Source organism: Archocentrus centrarchus, chromosome 7 (genome assembly GCF_007364275.1).
Source record: "Archocentrus centrarchus isolate MPI-CPG fArcCen1 chromosome 7, fArcCen1, whole genome shotgun sequence".
Classification (NCBI taxonomy): Eukaryota; Metazoa; Chordata; class Actinopteri; order Cichliformes; family Cichlidae; genus Archocentrus; species Archocentrus centrarchus.
The window spans coordinates 1830676-1847519 of NC_044352.1; the positions used below are offsets into that span (position 1 = coordinate 1830676).

At 45.4% G+C, this 16844-nt stretch overlaps 2 protein-coding genes across 4 annotated transcripts; both read right to left on the reverse strand.

Annotated features, from left to right (window-relative positions):
* Positions 1–105: 105 nt before the first annotated feature.
* atp6ap1a (ATPase H+ transporting accessory protein 1a) lies at positions 106–7976 on the reverse strand. The gene is made up of 11 exons (XM_030732780.1): positions 7826–7976; positions 4830–4956; positions 4248–4322; positions 3943–4136; positions 3821–3861; positions 3625–3710; positions 3378–3527; positions 2896–3053; positions 2412–2462; positions 1889–2126; positions 106–1547 (listed from the first exon to the last, which is right to left on the reverse strand). Exons 1-11 carry the CDS (start codon positions 7954–7956, stop codon positions 1338–1340), a joined length of 1461 nt encoding a protein of 486 aa, XP_030588640.1. The 5' UTR covers positions 7957–7976; the 3' UTR covers positions 106–1337.
* A 2368-nt stretch (positions 7977–10344) lies between these two features.
* tafazzin (tafazzin, phospholipid-lysophospholipid transacylase) lies at positions 10345–16617 on the reverse strand. Of its 3 annotated transcripts, none has more exons than XM_030732782.1 (11): positions 16552–16617; positions 15157–15301; positions 13086–13214; positions 12966–13011; positions 12782–12867; positions 12476–12556; positions 12326–12367; positions 12178–12240; positions 11932–11984; positions 11768–11845; positions 10345–11530 (listed from the first exon to the last, which is right to left on the reverse strand). In XM_030732782.1, the coding sequence occupies exons 2-11, from the start codon at positions 15263–15265 to the stop codon at positions 11429–11431; spliced, it is 789 nt and encodes a 262-aa protein (XP_030588642.1). In that variant the 5' UTR covers positions 15266–15301; positions 16552–16617; the 3' UTR covers positions 10345–11428. The 3 variants fall into 3 exon arrangements, with proteins under 3 accessions (XP_030588642.1, XP_030588641.1, XP_030588643.1); XM_030732781.1 differs by lacking the exon at positions 16552–16617 and adding an exon at positions 16377–16531; XM_030732783.1 differs by lacking the exons at positions 12178–12240; positions 16552–16617 and adding an exon at positions 16377–16531.
* Positions 16618–16844: the final 227 nt, after the last annotated feature.

The window sequence follows — 16844 nt, forward strand, 5'->3', positions numbered from 1 at the left end:
TGCTTTACGTGGTCTGTGACACAAACATGACACCTGTACAGGTGCCAGTCTGCGGCGGTGCTCCTCCCATCACCACAGGAGGATTCTGGGAGCTCAATGAGACACTTTGGATGTTCACAGATGTTTTATTGGAGGTCACGGCGGAACAACACAGGACCAAACTCCAACCATACGCACGACAAATCACAGGAAATAAATTAAGACAAAAAAAAAAAAAAAAGAATTTCACATCAAACACATTTCAGTGCACGTCGGGATAATCATGCAAAACGCCTGAAACTGGAAGTCTGCATTAATGCTTCATGATGGACTTTTTCCCTCAGATTCAAACTTACAGTTAACGAATACAGTGGATATGATTTATTTATCCATAAACAGTTCCCTGCATTCAGCATCTACAGCTCACTGGCCCACTTATGTAAACACAAACAAATTACAGCAGTTTCACCAATAAATAGCATCTCATAACTTAGATTTGTTCCCTTATGTACAGCCGTCCCTTTCACGTGTTAATGAATCCACAGCAGCCTGAAAAAGGACCCAGTTTACCCCTCAGAGGGTTTTCAAGCTTTTTTAACAGATTTCTAGTTGTTCTGAAGGTTTTTACAGAGTCTGCAGTGAAAAAGCTGCACGTGTTTGTTCAGTCAGGGTTCATAATCAGGACCTCATCAGTGATAAAGTCTAATGAAGTCTGCTCAGAGGAAAGAGAGCTGAAACATGCTGGCTGTGTGAGTGAAGCAGTTTCTGAGGCGTGTGTGGCAGCTGTGTTAAACAGCCTGACAACATAAACAAATATAAGAACATAATTCAAACAAAGGTTCTCCGCTGCATGATCATAATAAATGAAGTAGCTTTAAAACAGAAGGAAGAACTGAACCTCCGTAACAGCGTAAACGGGCTGAAAGCCGAGGTTGGAGTTCGGCCGCCTGCTGACTGTCGCCCAGCGACCACAGCTGGGTGAGACCTTCCTGCTCGGTGTGGGGCTGATGTTAGCAGATGGTGAACTCTCATATTCTCATAACACTGCTTCACATCATCACAGGGAGCAGACTGCAGCTCAGCTTTAGTCCATGTGTGAGATTTCAGAGAAAATAATAGTTCGGTGAGGACTCTGGAAAAGCCTTCAGCCCCTTTTATTACAGGAGAGTGTAACATGAGGACACACTGGGGACACTTTCAGTGCATATTAATTATAATCTGACACCTTCATGTACGAATGAACCCTTATTATGACACCACTAATAACTGAGTAACCACAGATGAACGTGGGGGGGAATGTGGTTGGAGTGGAAGCATTGCAGTAAGATGGACGGATGGACAGGTGCGGTGCAGGTGTGTTACTCTGTCTGCGGCACAGAGATGGCCGGGCCTTTGGGATCATCGAAGCGGTCCATCGTGTGGAGCTGCATGATCATGTGCAGGCCGTAGGTGAGCACCAGGACCATGAGCAGACTGGTGATCAGACCCATCCAGATCCCCGGAGAGAAGAAGCCGGCGCAGTCGCTGGCGTACGAGAATTCCCTGCCGCTCACATTGAAGCCCTGAATCTGACAGGAACACGGAAAACAGGCTGAAAATGTGCCTGAAAAAATCTGAGTGACCACAGAGGAGCTGCTGTGTTCTCAGGTCAAACTGCTGTTTTGAGTCTGGTGGATTTCCCTGTAATAAAACTTTATTCGTACGGCAGCTTTTAAACATATTCAGCTTCACTAACTGGATAAAACTGACACACAGAAATTAAACTCATGTTAGACACACACACATGAGCTGATGGGCTAAAGCTCCTCAGTCAGGGCCTCCACAGCAGTACCTGGCTTTAGTTTGTGTCTGCTCTCTCTTACCAAACCCCACAGACACAGTGAAGTCAACTAAAAGCAGGTCATCTTACCTGGAAGTCTTCAAAGGAGACCCTCCACTGATTGGCTGGATCTTTGGATGAGCGCGGGATGAGCAGCGGCCACTTGAAGCTGGTGACGGACTCGCAGCGGTACGAGTACTCGGCGGGAGCGTAAATGTTTCTGCTGCCGTTGAACGTGGCTTTGGTCCCGTCGTACTCCAGCTCCACGGCGTCCAGCGTGAACCAGCGGCGGGCCGACACCTTGTAGTGCCGCTGGCTCAGAGCAAAGCTGCAAAACACCAACAACACCTGTGTTACCTGCGAGAGCAGTCACACAAACACGAGCGAGCAGCATGCAAACAAAAGGCAGGAGGAAACTCCATTCCTGCTGCCTGTTACAATATTCCAACACAACTGGATTCACACAAGAACCACAACCTGAAACACACTTAGTGCAGCAGGACTGATTTATGGCCCCGAGCATTAAAGGCCTGACCTAAACTCTCAGTATAAATATAATATATATGCATACACACAGGTGAGGGAGGGAGGGCGAGTGTGCATGCAGACTCACATCAGTTTGAAGCTGCGGTGGTTCAGGACGTTCTCATAATTCAGCACCAACCTGCAAACACACAAACACGAGATCTGAGGAAAAACTGCTGATTTCAATAAACTGATTTATGTTGAATGTTTTTATCGGGTCTGAACTCACAGGTCTAAGATGTATAAAATAAAGGAGTCTGTTCTCAGACTGCAGAGATGCAGCATCCTGAGACATTACTGACCGCCGTCCTCTCACAGAGAGGTTTACTTTACTTTGGGACAGTCGATCAGCTCAAATAAAACATGGAAACACTTTATCACTTATGAACCAAACAAATAAGCATCATCATCATCATCATCATGTGTCATCCTGATTTCCACACCAGATGAAAATGTAGCACCTGCAGTTAAACTTCAGCAGAAATAATCCTGTTAAAGCTGCTTACACTGCAGTTCAGTCTCAGTCTCAGCTTTCCCTACACTGCGTTACATCACAGGTAAAGACGACGTACGTGGCTCTGGTTTTGTCACAGCTCGAGCCTCCAAGGTTGGGGGTGACGCCTTCTCCAAAGGTGGAGGGGGTGAGGTTGTGCTCTTCCCAGCGACCGCTGCGCAGGATGCTCACCGACAGGCTCTTAGCCCACAGCAGGATGCAGGTGTTCTCCCCCTCCTGTGAAACAATGAGCAAACATACACAGGTGTAAAGTCATTAGTCTGGGAATATTCTGGATTTTTATTACAAACCCAACAACCTGTCAATGCCGATGTTTAGTTTCATCCAAGACTTTGGCTTCAAACGTCCTGAAAGCAGGAATATCAGGAGAAAACGATGACGCTGTCCCCACCACCTCCACCTTCCATTCCTTTTTCCATCTCATTTTATAGGAAATCCCCAGGATTTCATCAATAACCAAGATTACAGATATAAATGGCTATAATGGAGCTGCCCTTTGACCCCTGCTTCCCCATCTGTGATTCTCAGTCCACTGCTCACCTTAAACTCCACGGGGGGGTAGATTCCACCCTTCTCCTTGATCCTCCGCTGCCTCTCCCGTTCTCTCGCCTTCTCCCTGTATCCTCCTCTGGCCTGCAGCAGGGAGCGCCCCCCACCCAGACCGGCCTCCATAGAGAGAGATGCTGCCTCCTGTGCAGGTAGAGAAAGATGGGGGGTGGGGGGGGTAAACAGATATGAAATAAATGGCTGCAGACAACAGAAGCAGGTGTGAATGTCTCAGACTGACCCTGGAGGGCCGCAGGGCGGTGTAAATGGCCGTGTATGGAACCAACTGCGTCTTCATGATGCTCAGCACCTGACCAATCGCCTCGTCTGAAAAGCACGCATCACAAAGCAAACGGCCACATGAAAAAAATACCAAACACGCCTCAGGAAAATGACACGATGAGCTTCAGACTGCAGGTCAGAATAACCGGACTCACCGTTTCCACTGAGAATCTCTTTGGCAGACATCAGATCAGCCCTGGAAGAAAGACGAGGCCACAATGAGACACTTTCATGGGAAATCTCGTTAACGTATCATCGATTAGTTTGGTGAACAGACCCGATGCCGTAGGGCAGCCTGAACACGAGCAGAGCAGGTGAGGAGGCGTTCAGTCTCAGCTGGCTCAGGGTCTCAGGGTCCATGTACAGAGGGGAGGTTTCTAATTGGTCCTGCAGCTGACCAATTACTGCGCTGGCCGCAGGCCAGGACACGGCAGGTAACACCAGGGAGGAGGACGATGATATCAGCGCCCCCTGTGACGCAGAAAGAGAAAACATCATTGGCCGGGGCACACCTGAGAGTAAATAAACTCTGAGCTCTCGAGCGTTCTGTTGGTCACTAAAACGCCATCATGCTGATCCCACCTCCAGGTTTGGGAACACGTTGTCCTGCTTGTTTCCAAAGGCTCCTCCATACATGGTGAAGTCCTCGATGCTCATCTGAAGACCAAAGAGGAAAAACATTTAAGCCAGAAATATTTTATTTGTAATGTTTTATCATTATTGGTGACCTTTGAGGTCATCTGAGCTTAGTTTGAAGGAGAAACCATCAGGAACAGAGAGAGCCGGGGAGGTGGGAGGAACGACAACAGCAACACAAACAGACCCGACACTGTCAGAGAGACTAAAAGGCTGCAACGATTCAGCGAGTAACTCGAATAACTCAGTTACAAAACTACTACGATGATGCTCATTTAAAGGCTTACAACCACACACACACACAGACACACACACACACACAGACACACACACACACACACACACACACACACACACACACTCTACAACACTGTCCTAACTCCTTTTCTGTCTCCCACTGATGTAAGAAAGACTTCCAATAATTCAGAGTAAAAATCTGCTAATAAAGAAAGTGTGCATGTGTTCATCTTTATGCAGAGAGAAACGCACACCTGAGACTCAGTGACAATGGGAGGGGTCAGGGTGTACCTTGTCCTGAAGGAAGAGAACTACATTGTGTGGTCCGACGTCCAGAGCTTTCTCCAGGTAGGAGGCCAGCTGCTGCTGCCCGATGATGTGGCCGGCTGTGGGAGGAGCCTGAGCTGGCATGGAGATGCTGGAGGAGAAACAAAGCACAGGTGGAGGAGTGCTCAGGTGCTTCTCTACAACCAGGAAGCTGATGCAGCAAAGAGGACATGGTGGCGCAGTTTTCTGTTACCACCTGCAGGCATGCACACGGCCCAAAGTATCTGATGCAGTTACAGCTAGAATCAAACCGATCACGAGCTAATACCTGATTATAATTAAATATGTATCACTTCATGATGTTAGCTGTTTAATTTCCTGATGTGAGCGCTTCACCATCTGCAGACCTTCCTCACAGGAACATCTGAGAGCCGATCAGTTCATGGCAATAAAAACCGAGAACAATCAAAACACTCGCCGGAAATACTGCGGTGTGTGTCTGTGTGTGTGTCACAAAATGACACCTTCGGCCAATCAGACCGCGCAGCCACATGCAGGTAATGTGCTGCTTGCTGATGCACCTGTCAGTCATCAGGACTGCAGGAAGTCCTCCTGTCCTGCCCTCCGCTTTAACGTTCACTCATTACAGAGCCTAAACGAAGCCTTCCCTCCTTCCCTCCTTCCCTCAACCCTCTGAACTTGTTCGTTTTTACTACCCTTTCAGCTTGTTCGTGGCCAAAAATGGCCACTAACAAACAGAGGGCATAATTTTTTACATTTTTCTTGTTTTTTGATTTTTTTTTTTGCATAACGTTTTTAACTAACATCAGTTCTTCACGTAAATGTAAAATGTTCATTCCTTTTTTATTTATTAACCCTTCAAATGCCAGCTTGTTTGAACAATGCACTTGTTGGCAAATTACCTCTAAACTGAATACTTTGTATATTCTCAGTACTATGGGATTCTCTTGTATTATCAAAAGTACAGCCTGAGATATGTAACTGATTAATAAGAACACTGATTATTATGCATTAATATTTTTTTGCAGGGAAAGCAAAATTGAAAAAACTCCCTTTCAGCTTGTTCGCGGCCAAAAATGGCCACCTCATGTTTATATTCAAAAAATGTTCTAAAATTAACATTTTTTAACCGATTTTCACACTTTCACAACTTGATTTTTTAAATTTGCATCAGTCCTTGTCATTAAAACTAAAATTTCATTCAAACGCAGAATTTTAACCCTTTAAATCCCAGTTATATCATATAACTGCTATAGGCTTCCTCTATTCCCCGTCGCTGACCGCTGGTTGCCTGGGGTTTGTGCACAAAAGAAGCACATTCTTCCCTCGCTTGGGCATGTAGGATACTGCCATGTTAGTTTTGTGAAAGGAAAGACAGATGACAGAATCTTGTGCTGTCACAGTTGGAGGAGGTGGGGAGGTAGCTCTGGTTTGTTTCTCCTTGATTGTACCAACCAGAGCCAGTTGTCTTCTGAGGAGTTCCAAGAAAAATGAAGTAAAGATGTTTTCACATGTGACAGTGTGTCCTTGTAGCTCCTGTCAGTTGGAATGTGACCCTCATTCCATGGTTAACTTCCCAAATCAGAATTCCAATGTAGGCTCTCATCTCCACTTCATCCACATCCTTCCAAACCTCACACCTCCTCCTCCCATGCAGGTTTGTGTGGGTGCACAGAAGATGAATGATCTCTTCTGTGACAAACAGGTCAAAGGCAGACTTCAAGTTGCTGATGTGGGCAATTGCATACAGGGTGGGCCCTGGGGTGAGACCAGCAGGTACTGGATTGTAATGCAGGGTCTCTTCAGCAGTGGGAAACCACATAAGTTTCCAATCATGAGACATCCACTGATCCAACTGCTGTGTCTGTATTGTCCTCACGCCCTAAAGAAGTAGAATCAGGCACTGGCTGGTACTCTTCATCATCAGTGCTGATGCTGTCAACCTCTGAGGAAGGTGTGCCCTCATCTTCAGGAGTTGATGTGTCTTCAAGTACAGAGGATTTCTCCCCATCTTCGCTCTTTGAGCACATTACATAGTCAAGTGCTTGAAGCAGTGAATATGACCTTCTTGCTGGAGAAAATACGATCTTGAAGCTGCTAAGTTTACTTCTGGCAGCAGTCTTTGCTGCACCTGCACAAACTCCGGGACAGATTACAAACAGTGCCAGAGGTTGTTGTTGTTTACCCTGCAGCTGCAACTTTGAACTCTGCAAGATGGCCAGTGAATTTTTTTAAAAATTTTTTTAGAGGTTAGATATTTGGGTGTGGTATTTTTTTAATGAAAAGAACAAAGCTACCAGTGCTTTGAACATGTGCATCAAAGCCAAGTTTACCTGGGAAACTCACAGCTGAATAGCTGGTAACTTGGAGGTCATAATTTATTTCAGTCTGTCTTTCAAATACATATTTCTGCTAGAATGTCACATAAAGGAATAATTATTTTCATGCACACACACAAAATTATGTCAAAATTGTGTGATTTATTTGCTCCACTGGAGTGTAGTAAGCCATCATACGCCCCATTGGAAACTAAGAATATTACATAAAATTGCCTGCTCAGCAAAAAATTAATAAATTATCTAATCTGGTAGAAATTGTTAAAAATTACAAATTTCATGTCTTGAGTTTAGAATGAAAGCAGTTGTGCCCAAAATGCATGCTTTTATGTTGCATATAACAAGAGATTTAAAAATGTAGTTTTAATGGGTTTTAATGGGCCAAAAGTGGCCACGATAGAGCCAAGAGGAACAATTTGATGTACACACTACATTATTGACATATTTCAGTCGCTGAAGTTGAAAATTAAAAAATCAGAATGAAATCTAGACCCTTGTAAAATTTTATTCCATTTGCATTAACACAGTTAAAATGGTTAAAAAAAAAGAGAGTGAAGTGGCCACAAACGGCCAGCTCAGAGGGTTAAACCGTTCCCAGCTGCCGAGGCCGCGGACCGAGCCGAGACAGCGGGTAAAGCCAGCGCAGCTGCCGCGGTCACTCACCCTTCGCTGGTCCACAGAATCAGCGGCACCTGCTCGTCGCAGCTCGCCGGTTCCAACGCGCTCAGTAAAGCGAGAAAAACGGCCGCAGCCGCAGAGATGCGCCGCAGCCCCTGTGTCCCTGCCGCCGCCATCTTCAGTCTCTGACAGCACCGGACGGTCGTGACGTTCGTGACGCGCCGCAGCATCACGTGACGCAACGGCGGCCGCTAAATAATAATATTTTTTTCTTATCAGTCATTATTGTTAAATACGGTTATTTACTGGTATTATAAACATTATGTAAGTAGCAATATTAGCTGAATATTAAATCATTTGTTTTAACAGTCGTTAGTTTGTGTTACATGAAACCATATTAGTTATTAACGTAACATTATTATTGTTTTAATATTAAATATTGCACATATTATTCAGTTACGCATTAATTTAGTATATCATTAACGACTGATAAACTTATTCTATCTTTAATATTTGTTATCTTATTAAATATGATTTATTTTGAACTAATATTGAATGTTAATAATTTTATATATTTTAAATACATATTAAGTACCATAATCTGATAACTATTTTTAAATTTATTAATTTTTTTAATAATATCTTTCACTGTTATTATCACTGTTAATTCATTTAATTAGTTTCGGTATTATTAAATGCTGTTTTATCAATAAAACAAAGAACATGTACCTTATAAAAAAAAAGTGCTGAAGGTGAACTATTTTTATCTTGTACACAAACATTTTGTATCATATAACTGATAATGGTGATGAACTAATAATTTACTATTCATATACTTTAGACATTTTGCTTATTTGAAGCCAAAGCGTCACATTATGAGGTCAGCGTGTGCCCAGTAACCCTCCAAAGCTCGGACAGACTGCAGTAAATGTGCAGTTTCAGCCTCTGCAAATGAGCAGATTGGATCCACGTTGTGGCCACATCCTCCCAAAAATGCTAAAACTATTCCTAGATAGTATTTAATGTTTTTTTAAAGGAGATAGCTATGTAAAAAAAAAAAAGTCTGATGTTCAGTATAAACTCAGGATAAACTGATCTTCAATGGCTGATGTAGAAAACCTGTTCATATGTAAACTGCTGAGACAAAATACAAACAGGAACAAATTCAAACTTAGAAAAGTCAGATTGTTTATTGGCATTCATTCATATCAAGTTTAGGAAAGAGTGGCAATCACAGTAAGGCGAAGCACATATAAAATCAGACTTTCTCCTTATAAAATCCTTTTTGTCCACTGTGACGGCAGGATTCAAAAAACTGAAAATTATCTATAGCACAGAGATGACTGAAAGCAACACGGAGCGATCCAATGATTAAATATAACACTGCGATGACCACTGCCAATCATTTACTGTCTGAGCATCCTCCTGAGAACAGCTGTGAAAGTCTGCAGCACTTTAACCTCCTCAGGAAAAAATAATTATAATCAAGGTCACGTGCACAGAGGAGCATGAGGAGCACTAATATTTGGTACTTTCAAGAACAGCCGCTTAGTGTTCAGCTCCCCTGAAAGCAGTTAGTTAATCCTGATCAGACAGTCAGCAGAAGCAATAAAGGAGCCACATGGAGGCCATCATCCAAACACAGCTGAGTGACCCGCTCTGGGGTCAAAGGTACTTTTTGTGGTTACCCTAACTTCCCCACCAGAGGGCAGCGTTTCACACGTGGCTGTGCTGAAACGAGTTCATCTTGTAACTTCTGATTTTTGCCTTTCAGCAGCAGCGTGTTCTTCATGGCCGAGTAAAGCTTACACAGGCCTGCTGCACCGCCCTGTGGTGAAAAGAGGTACTGCACCAAAATACAGCCCAGGCTTCAGCTCATCTCTGCAGCACAACATAAATGGATGGATATAAAATTACAGCATTATAATAGAGTCTAACTGTTATAATTGGAAAATTACTTTTCATTAGTTTCTAATGAAAGGCAAGAACTCAGGAACGAGTTCTTGTCTCAAGTGGAGGAGTTTAAGTATCTCGGGGTCTTGTTCACGAGTGATGGGAGAAGGGAACGGGAGATCAACAGGCGGATCGGGGCTGCTTCTGCAGTGATGCGGACGCTGCACCGGTCCGTCGTGGTGAAGAGGGAGCTTAGCGTAAAAGCGAAGCTCTCGATTTACCGGTCGATCTACGTTCCTACCCTCACCTGTGGTCACGAGCTTTGGGTAGTGACCAAAAGAATAAGATCGCGAATACAAGCGGCAGAAATGAGTTTCCTTCGAAGGGTGGCTGGCCTCTCCCTTAGAGATAAGGTGAGGAGTGCGGCCATCCGGGAGGGGCTCAGAGTAGAGCCGCTGCTCCTCCACATCGAAAGGAGCCAGTTGAGGTGGCTCGGGCATCTGATTAGGATGCCTCCTGGCCGCCTCCTGGGTGAGGTGTTCCGGGCATGTCCCACCGGGAAGAGGCCCCGTGGTAGACCCAGGACACGCTGGAGAGATTATGTATCTCGGCTGGCCTGGGAACGCCTTGGGGTCCCTCCGGATGAGCTGGAGGAGGTGGCTGGGGAGAGGGAAGCCTGGGCTTCTCTGCTTAGGCTTCTGCCCCCGCGACCCGGCCCCGGATAAGCGGAAGAAAATGGATGGATGGATGGATGGATAGTTTCTAATTTTAGTTTTAACTGTGTTTACTTTGCAGGGTTTTCAGGGCTGATTTGTGACCCTGAGTTTTAGTTTGTATTTCAGTGAACAGACGGGTATTTCTCAGGTTTGGTTTGTCAGAACAGGTGTGACAGTAAAAACAGGTGAGGCTGACCCAAAAGATCAAAAACTCATTTCCTGTATTTTTTTCTTGTGTAAGTGCACAGTGTTGTTTCAATAAGCTCTGTTTGATTATATTTTACACACAAGCCTAAAGGCAGGTCAGTGACTCCATGTGTGTTGTGTGTCTGTTGCTGGGTGAAATAAAAAAAAAAACAAACTCTGTAACTGGCTGTAAGTATTTTCAGTGAGCAGTGATTGACAGGTGAACAGGTGTGTGTGTCCGGGCCGTGGTTAACTAGTATGGCTGGTAGTTATCTGTAACCTTGGTGCAGTATTGATCACCAGTGACTTTAAATTTGGAGAGAAGATCGTGGTTATTGTTCACCAAAAAGCAAACATTAATCAAACACCATGAGGCAGCCCCTTTACCCATCCATCACCCCGACCTGAACACCACCTTCTGCTGTGGCTCTGGACTTCTGCACTGGAGGTAATATTTGAGAGAGAGAGAGAGACTTTCTGGGTTAATGGTACCAAAGAGGTATCATCCTCCTGAAATCCTCCTGAGGTCTTCTGGACAAGTCCAAAGACTTCCTTCTTAAAGGTCACAGAGAAATCTGACCTACGTGTTAATATGTAACTCGTTCATCCGTCCACGGTTTGAGTGCAGTGATCAATCCTGCTTTGAAACAATGACTGAATTACAAAAAGGAGTTTGTTGCATCAAAGTTACAGAAACGTTCGGTTACGTCCGTTTAATCACAACACGGCTCCAAAAACGCTCCGCAGCTCAGCGGCGTCTGGGGTGGAGGTTTGGGAGCTCCTGCAGAGGGAAGGAGGAGCGGTCCTGTCAGCGGTGAGGAGTGTTTGCAGGCAGCAACGGGACGGCTGGGCCTCAGGACCTGGTCTCGATCTGTCGGTGCAGGTCCTCGGCCTGGGCTTTCAGGCTCCAGAACTCCACCTGGATGAAATCCGTCAGGGTCTTCCTCATTTCCAACTGAAGGGAAAATTTAGAGAAAGAAGATGTTGGAAAAATACGTACAGTATCTGTTCTAATGACGTTCGACGTTTGGGAACACAGAGTCTCTCAGATTAAGGATTTAAATCAGGATAAGTGGAAAAGCGATGTCCTCAAACCTCTTATTCTATCCAAACAGATTCAATGAGAGGCTTTACAGCACTTTTTTTTTTATTGCTGTCACTGAACTTCACGATGGGACTGATTCAAACTCACCTGGCTCTTATTCTCAGCTCGGAGAGTTTCAACGAGCTCTTTGACGCCGAACGGTTTCCCCACCAGGACTGTGATTCTCTGGAAGAAAACCGCACAGGTAAGAAAACCCCCAAAGCTCAGAATACAGACGGGGGGGGGGGGGGGGGGGGGCTGAAGTGTCCTACCTTGCCCATGCGGGGGATGTAGGGCTTCACATTGGGCAGCACGTCGCTCAAACCTGCAGAAGCAGAGGAGAAGGAATGATGGCGTCTCCTCTGCACCTGCTCCATGACACTTCACATTCAACAGTAAGATAACGATGATGTCATCCTCCTCTGATGACATAACAGCAGATCTGCAACCATGTCAACGTGCAGCAGGTGTTTCAAAGAACCGAGGCTGCATCCACACAGTGCTCATAAGAAACTCACCCACATGCCAGAGCGGCAGGATGACTGGATTCAGTGAGCACTCTGCAATCAGCCGACCCACACCTACAACACAAAGCACAGAAACACACAAAAGTTCTCACACTGAGAACCTGGATCGTTACAACACTGACATACAAACTGCACTCACCCCACTTTAGCCGTATGAATTCCTCTGTCATGTTGATTTTGCCTGTTACATGAAGAGGAAGAAGAGGAAGAGGAGGAAGAGCAGGAGTTCATTTTCACAATAAGAAAAAGTATAGAAAAAAAAGATGTGTGAGGAGGGAGGTTAGCAGACCTTCTGGAAAGATGTGCACCCACTCCCCTTTGTTCAGCTTCTCCAGGACGAAGTCCATTCCTTTCTGGTAAACACCATCACCTAAAGGACGCACGCAGACAAAAACTGTCATTCAGACAGGACACCAAACCTGGCGCTGAAACGTGGGAAAAAACGGATGTTCAGAACAATCCTTTTACCCAATGAAATGTTTTCTTTCACTAAAGCTCCGCCTCATTTAGCGTGAGGCTCCTGAAGCCGTCAGACTAACAGATGGAGGTTTGAACCTGGATGGGGCTGAAGTTGGGGGGGCCGTCGGGCACTCACCTCTACAGACGGGAACGCACTTCCCTCGGCTGAAGAACCTGGAGTGCAGCTCTTTTGTGAAGCAGATGTCAGATGCGGCAGGCGTCCTGTCCAATCACAGGTAAGTACATAAATGACACGTTACTGCCTGTAAAATAACGACAGGCTGAAGCCGACTGCTCCAGAGACAGAAGGTGATGCTCACCACCGCATCCTGTTGAAGTTCCACAGCTGTCTGAGCCTCAGGACGCCTGCCGCAAACAGACGCCGTTACCATCAATATTTTAAGCAGCTGTGCGATTTCAGACCGAGCGCCAGTTCTTACCCCAGATATGCGGATCATCCATGCAGGACTGGTGATTGGACAGAGTGATGAGGGGCGTGTCCGAGGGCCTCTGGTCAACCAGGTCCAACAGGACCTCGTGGTTGTGGACCGTCAGACAATTCATGTACTCTTAGAAAGAAGAGCAGGAAACAGAAATGCCCGTGTGTTACATCAGGTGAAGGTTCTCCGCGTGACATCGAGAAAACTGCAGTCAGAGAGCGCGGCGAGCCGGCATCGGTCAGACACTGTAACGCAGATCCGAGACCACGACGTGACAAAGCTACCAATCCTAGATACATGCTGTGTACCTAAGCTTACAGTTAATGATCGGTTTAAGCCTATTATTGGCCCAAACCAATCACAGCGGGTTGTGAAGTAATCAGGCATGAATGTGGCGACAGCTGGAACGACGGACAGCTAAGTTAGCAGATCAGACGAGTTAGCCGACCTTTCAATTCAATTCAATTCAATTCAATTTTATTTATATAGCGCCAAATCACAACAAACTGTCGCCTCAAGGCGCTTTGTATTGTGGGTAAAGACCCTACAATAATACAGAGTAAACCCAACAGTCAAAACGACCCCCTATGAGCAGCACTTGGTGACAGTGGAAAGGAAAAACTCCCTTTAACAGGAAGAAACCTCCAACAGAACCAGGCTCAGGGAGGGGGGGGTCATCTGCCGTGACCGGTTGGGCTGAGGGGAGAGAAAGACATGCTGTGGAAGAGAGCCAGAGATTAATATCAATTAATGATTAAATGCAGAGTGGAGTATAAACAAAGTAAATAAGGTGAATGAGAAACAGTGCATTATGGGAACCCCCCAGCAGACTAGGCCTATAGCAGCATAACAAAGGGAGGGTTCAGGGTCACCTGATCCAGCCCTAACTATAAGCTTGATCAAAAAGGAAAGTTTGAAGCCTAATCTTAAAAATAGAGAGGGTGTCTGTCTCCTGAATCCAAGCTGGAAGCTGGTTCCACAGAAGAGGCGCCTGAAAGCTGAAGGCTCTGCCTCCCATTCTACTCTGAAGTATCCTAGGAACCACAAGTAAGCCAGCAGTCTGAGAGAGAAGTGCTCTGTTGGGGTGATATGGTACTATGAGGTCTTTGAGATAAGATGGTGCCTGATTATTCAAGACCTTGTATGTGAGGAGAAGAATTTTAAATTCTATTCTAGATTTAACAGGGAGCTAATGAAGAGAAGCCAATATGGGAGAAATCTGCTCTCTCTTTCTAGTCCCTGTCAGTACTTTCCACTCGGGACAGGAGTTCGTTACATGAGACAGTTTGTGGTGTTAGCAGTTAAACCAGCGTGAGCTGACACTGACTGTCGTTTTTTCCATACTGCATGAATCTGATGATGTTAGCTGGAGATCAAAGTTACAAACTAAAAGATCAACATAAGCACAAGAACAGCTGCTGAGTGCAAACGTTAAATGTGAATTTCTGTCTGTGTACACAGCAGCACATTTATGAGCTTCCACAGTTCATCTAATTTCATTGCTTTATTATCAGAAACAGACTGCGTGTTATTGAACGGGGTCAGATTGCAGACCGGCAGCATTATGGCAACATTTATGGCAGGTTTTAGTGACCGTGTTGCTGTGTTTGACAATCATCTCATTTAACTGAAGTGATCTAATTTTATTTGATTGGATAAAACAGATGACAACAAAGTTTAACTCTGTCTACATATCACTTCTCCAGTAATTCCCACTATTAGTCTATTGCACTCACCATTATACATATAAGCATGTATACATATTGCTTACTGATTTTACATTGCACTGACGCTTGCCTAATCATACTGGCTGTTTTTACCTTGCAGCGTGGCATATGCATGTGGTTGCCTGCTCCACCACTGAGCAACCCAGACACCCAATATATTGTGTATTTTTATCAGCGGTGTTGCACAGTGTTGCCTTTCTGTACCTCGAGCTACTGCAATATGTCCAATTTCCCTCTGGGATTAAGAAGTCCAGTCGCCTTTCTTCAAGCTGCGGAGACTAGTATGACCCGGATGACTGAGAAGCTATACCAGTATACCAGTTCTCATGTGGCTGATAACTTACTGGTCCAGAAGTAGGAGTAGGAGCCCACCATGCCCATGATCAGTGAGCTGGAGATCCTCCACGGCAGAGCGGGGCACTGAGGGAACGGCCATCTCACCTCCAGGGGCATCACGGCGCTCCACTGGCACTACATCCACCCACAGACCTGAAAACAGAGCCACACGGAGGGAAGCTGAACGACAGAAGCTGCAGGTGGGGCTCCTGCGTGAAGGAGCTGCTGAAGAGCAGCATTAGTGCGGCAGCCCTGGGCCTGTACTGCCAAGTCCAACACAACCAGCAACCAGGTGCTGATTCCACATCTGTTCATCTCTAACAGAGGACCGTTAGGCCTGCAGCACCGGCTCAATCTCAGCGTAAGTCCCGCAGGGTGGGACCGGTGTTACACCACATTCTGCGACCCATCATATTCTGCGACCACAGGGGGCGATAGCGTACATCCCTCTGCATGAACGTGCTGAATACGAGCGAGAAGGACACTATTTACGTAAACTGCGTAAGCACCAAAACAGGAGATTGTAAACCTTACGGAATATTATTTCGTTCGCATTGACGAAGGAAATGCGTTTTTTTTATTTGACATTGAACACAGCTGGACGGACCGTTGCATTGAATGCTTTTATTCTATCGTTTGAAATACATAAACCCACTACTACCCATCCTTCAATAAATTGGTAAACGATAAATAAATGTTTCCAAGCACTTTTTTGGGAAGGGGTTCAAACGATTTATAAGATTTTCTGCCACCCAGCTCAGCTCTCATTCAGCACGTACATGCAGAGGGATGTACGCTATCGCCCCCTGTGGTCGCAGAATATGATGGGTCGCAGAATTTGGTGTAACACCGGTCCTGAGCAGGTCACTTCTGGTTCTCGGCCACCGTGGATTAGATTTGACCCACGCAGCGTGCGTAAGAGAAACTTTAAAGTTTTAAGTAATGCAACCAAACGATACAAAGACTGCCGGCAACCAGAGAGGAACTGAACCGAACAAATCCATAAACACACACGTCGTCAGGCTTTAAGGAGCTTCAGTTCAGAGACGATTAAAACAAACTGTAAAAGTTCAAAGTTCATGCATGTTAACGTGAACGTGCTGCTGCAGCTAGCGGAGCTCAGCAGTTTGTCCGGTTAGCTAAAAACTTCCTTCATTTCCTGTAAAACCGAGAAAAACGCGCCGTTTAGTTTCTTAACCTGCACGAAGACATTAAACCCGCTCCTCACCTTTCTGTCTCAGCAGCAGGCTGCTGGTCACCGACCGCGGAAGCAACCGCCACGCGCTGAATTGTGGGTAATGTTGTTTTTAAGGCAGGTGCGCTTAAACGGCATTAAACGAAATGAGTGGCCGTGTTTACTGCAGGTAGCCTGCTCAGTTTGAATTTTTACTGTATTCACACACCTTAAGGCTCCATAAACAAAGAGGACGGACCGTGTTTAATGGAGTCCATCACCCACTTCCGCAATGAGAAACGAGGTATTCTGGGTAACGGATGCTGTGAAGTAGGCCAAAGGTAAAGGGTTTGTGTTTCCCGGTGTTTCTCTTTAATAAAATAATCATTAAAAATAATCCAATGGCTAAAGTAGCACCCAGTCAGGGTACAGCAGCTGGAAATGAGCCAGTTATCACAGCACAGACCCTGAAGAGATAGATATGTTACTGATAAATAAATAAAAGACACGGGACATCCTCAT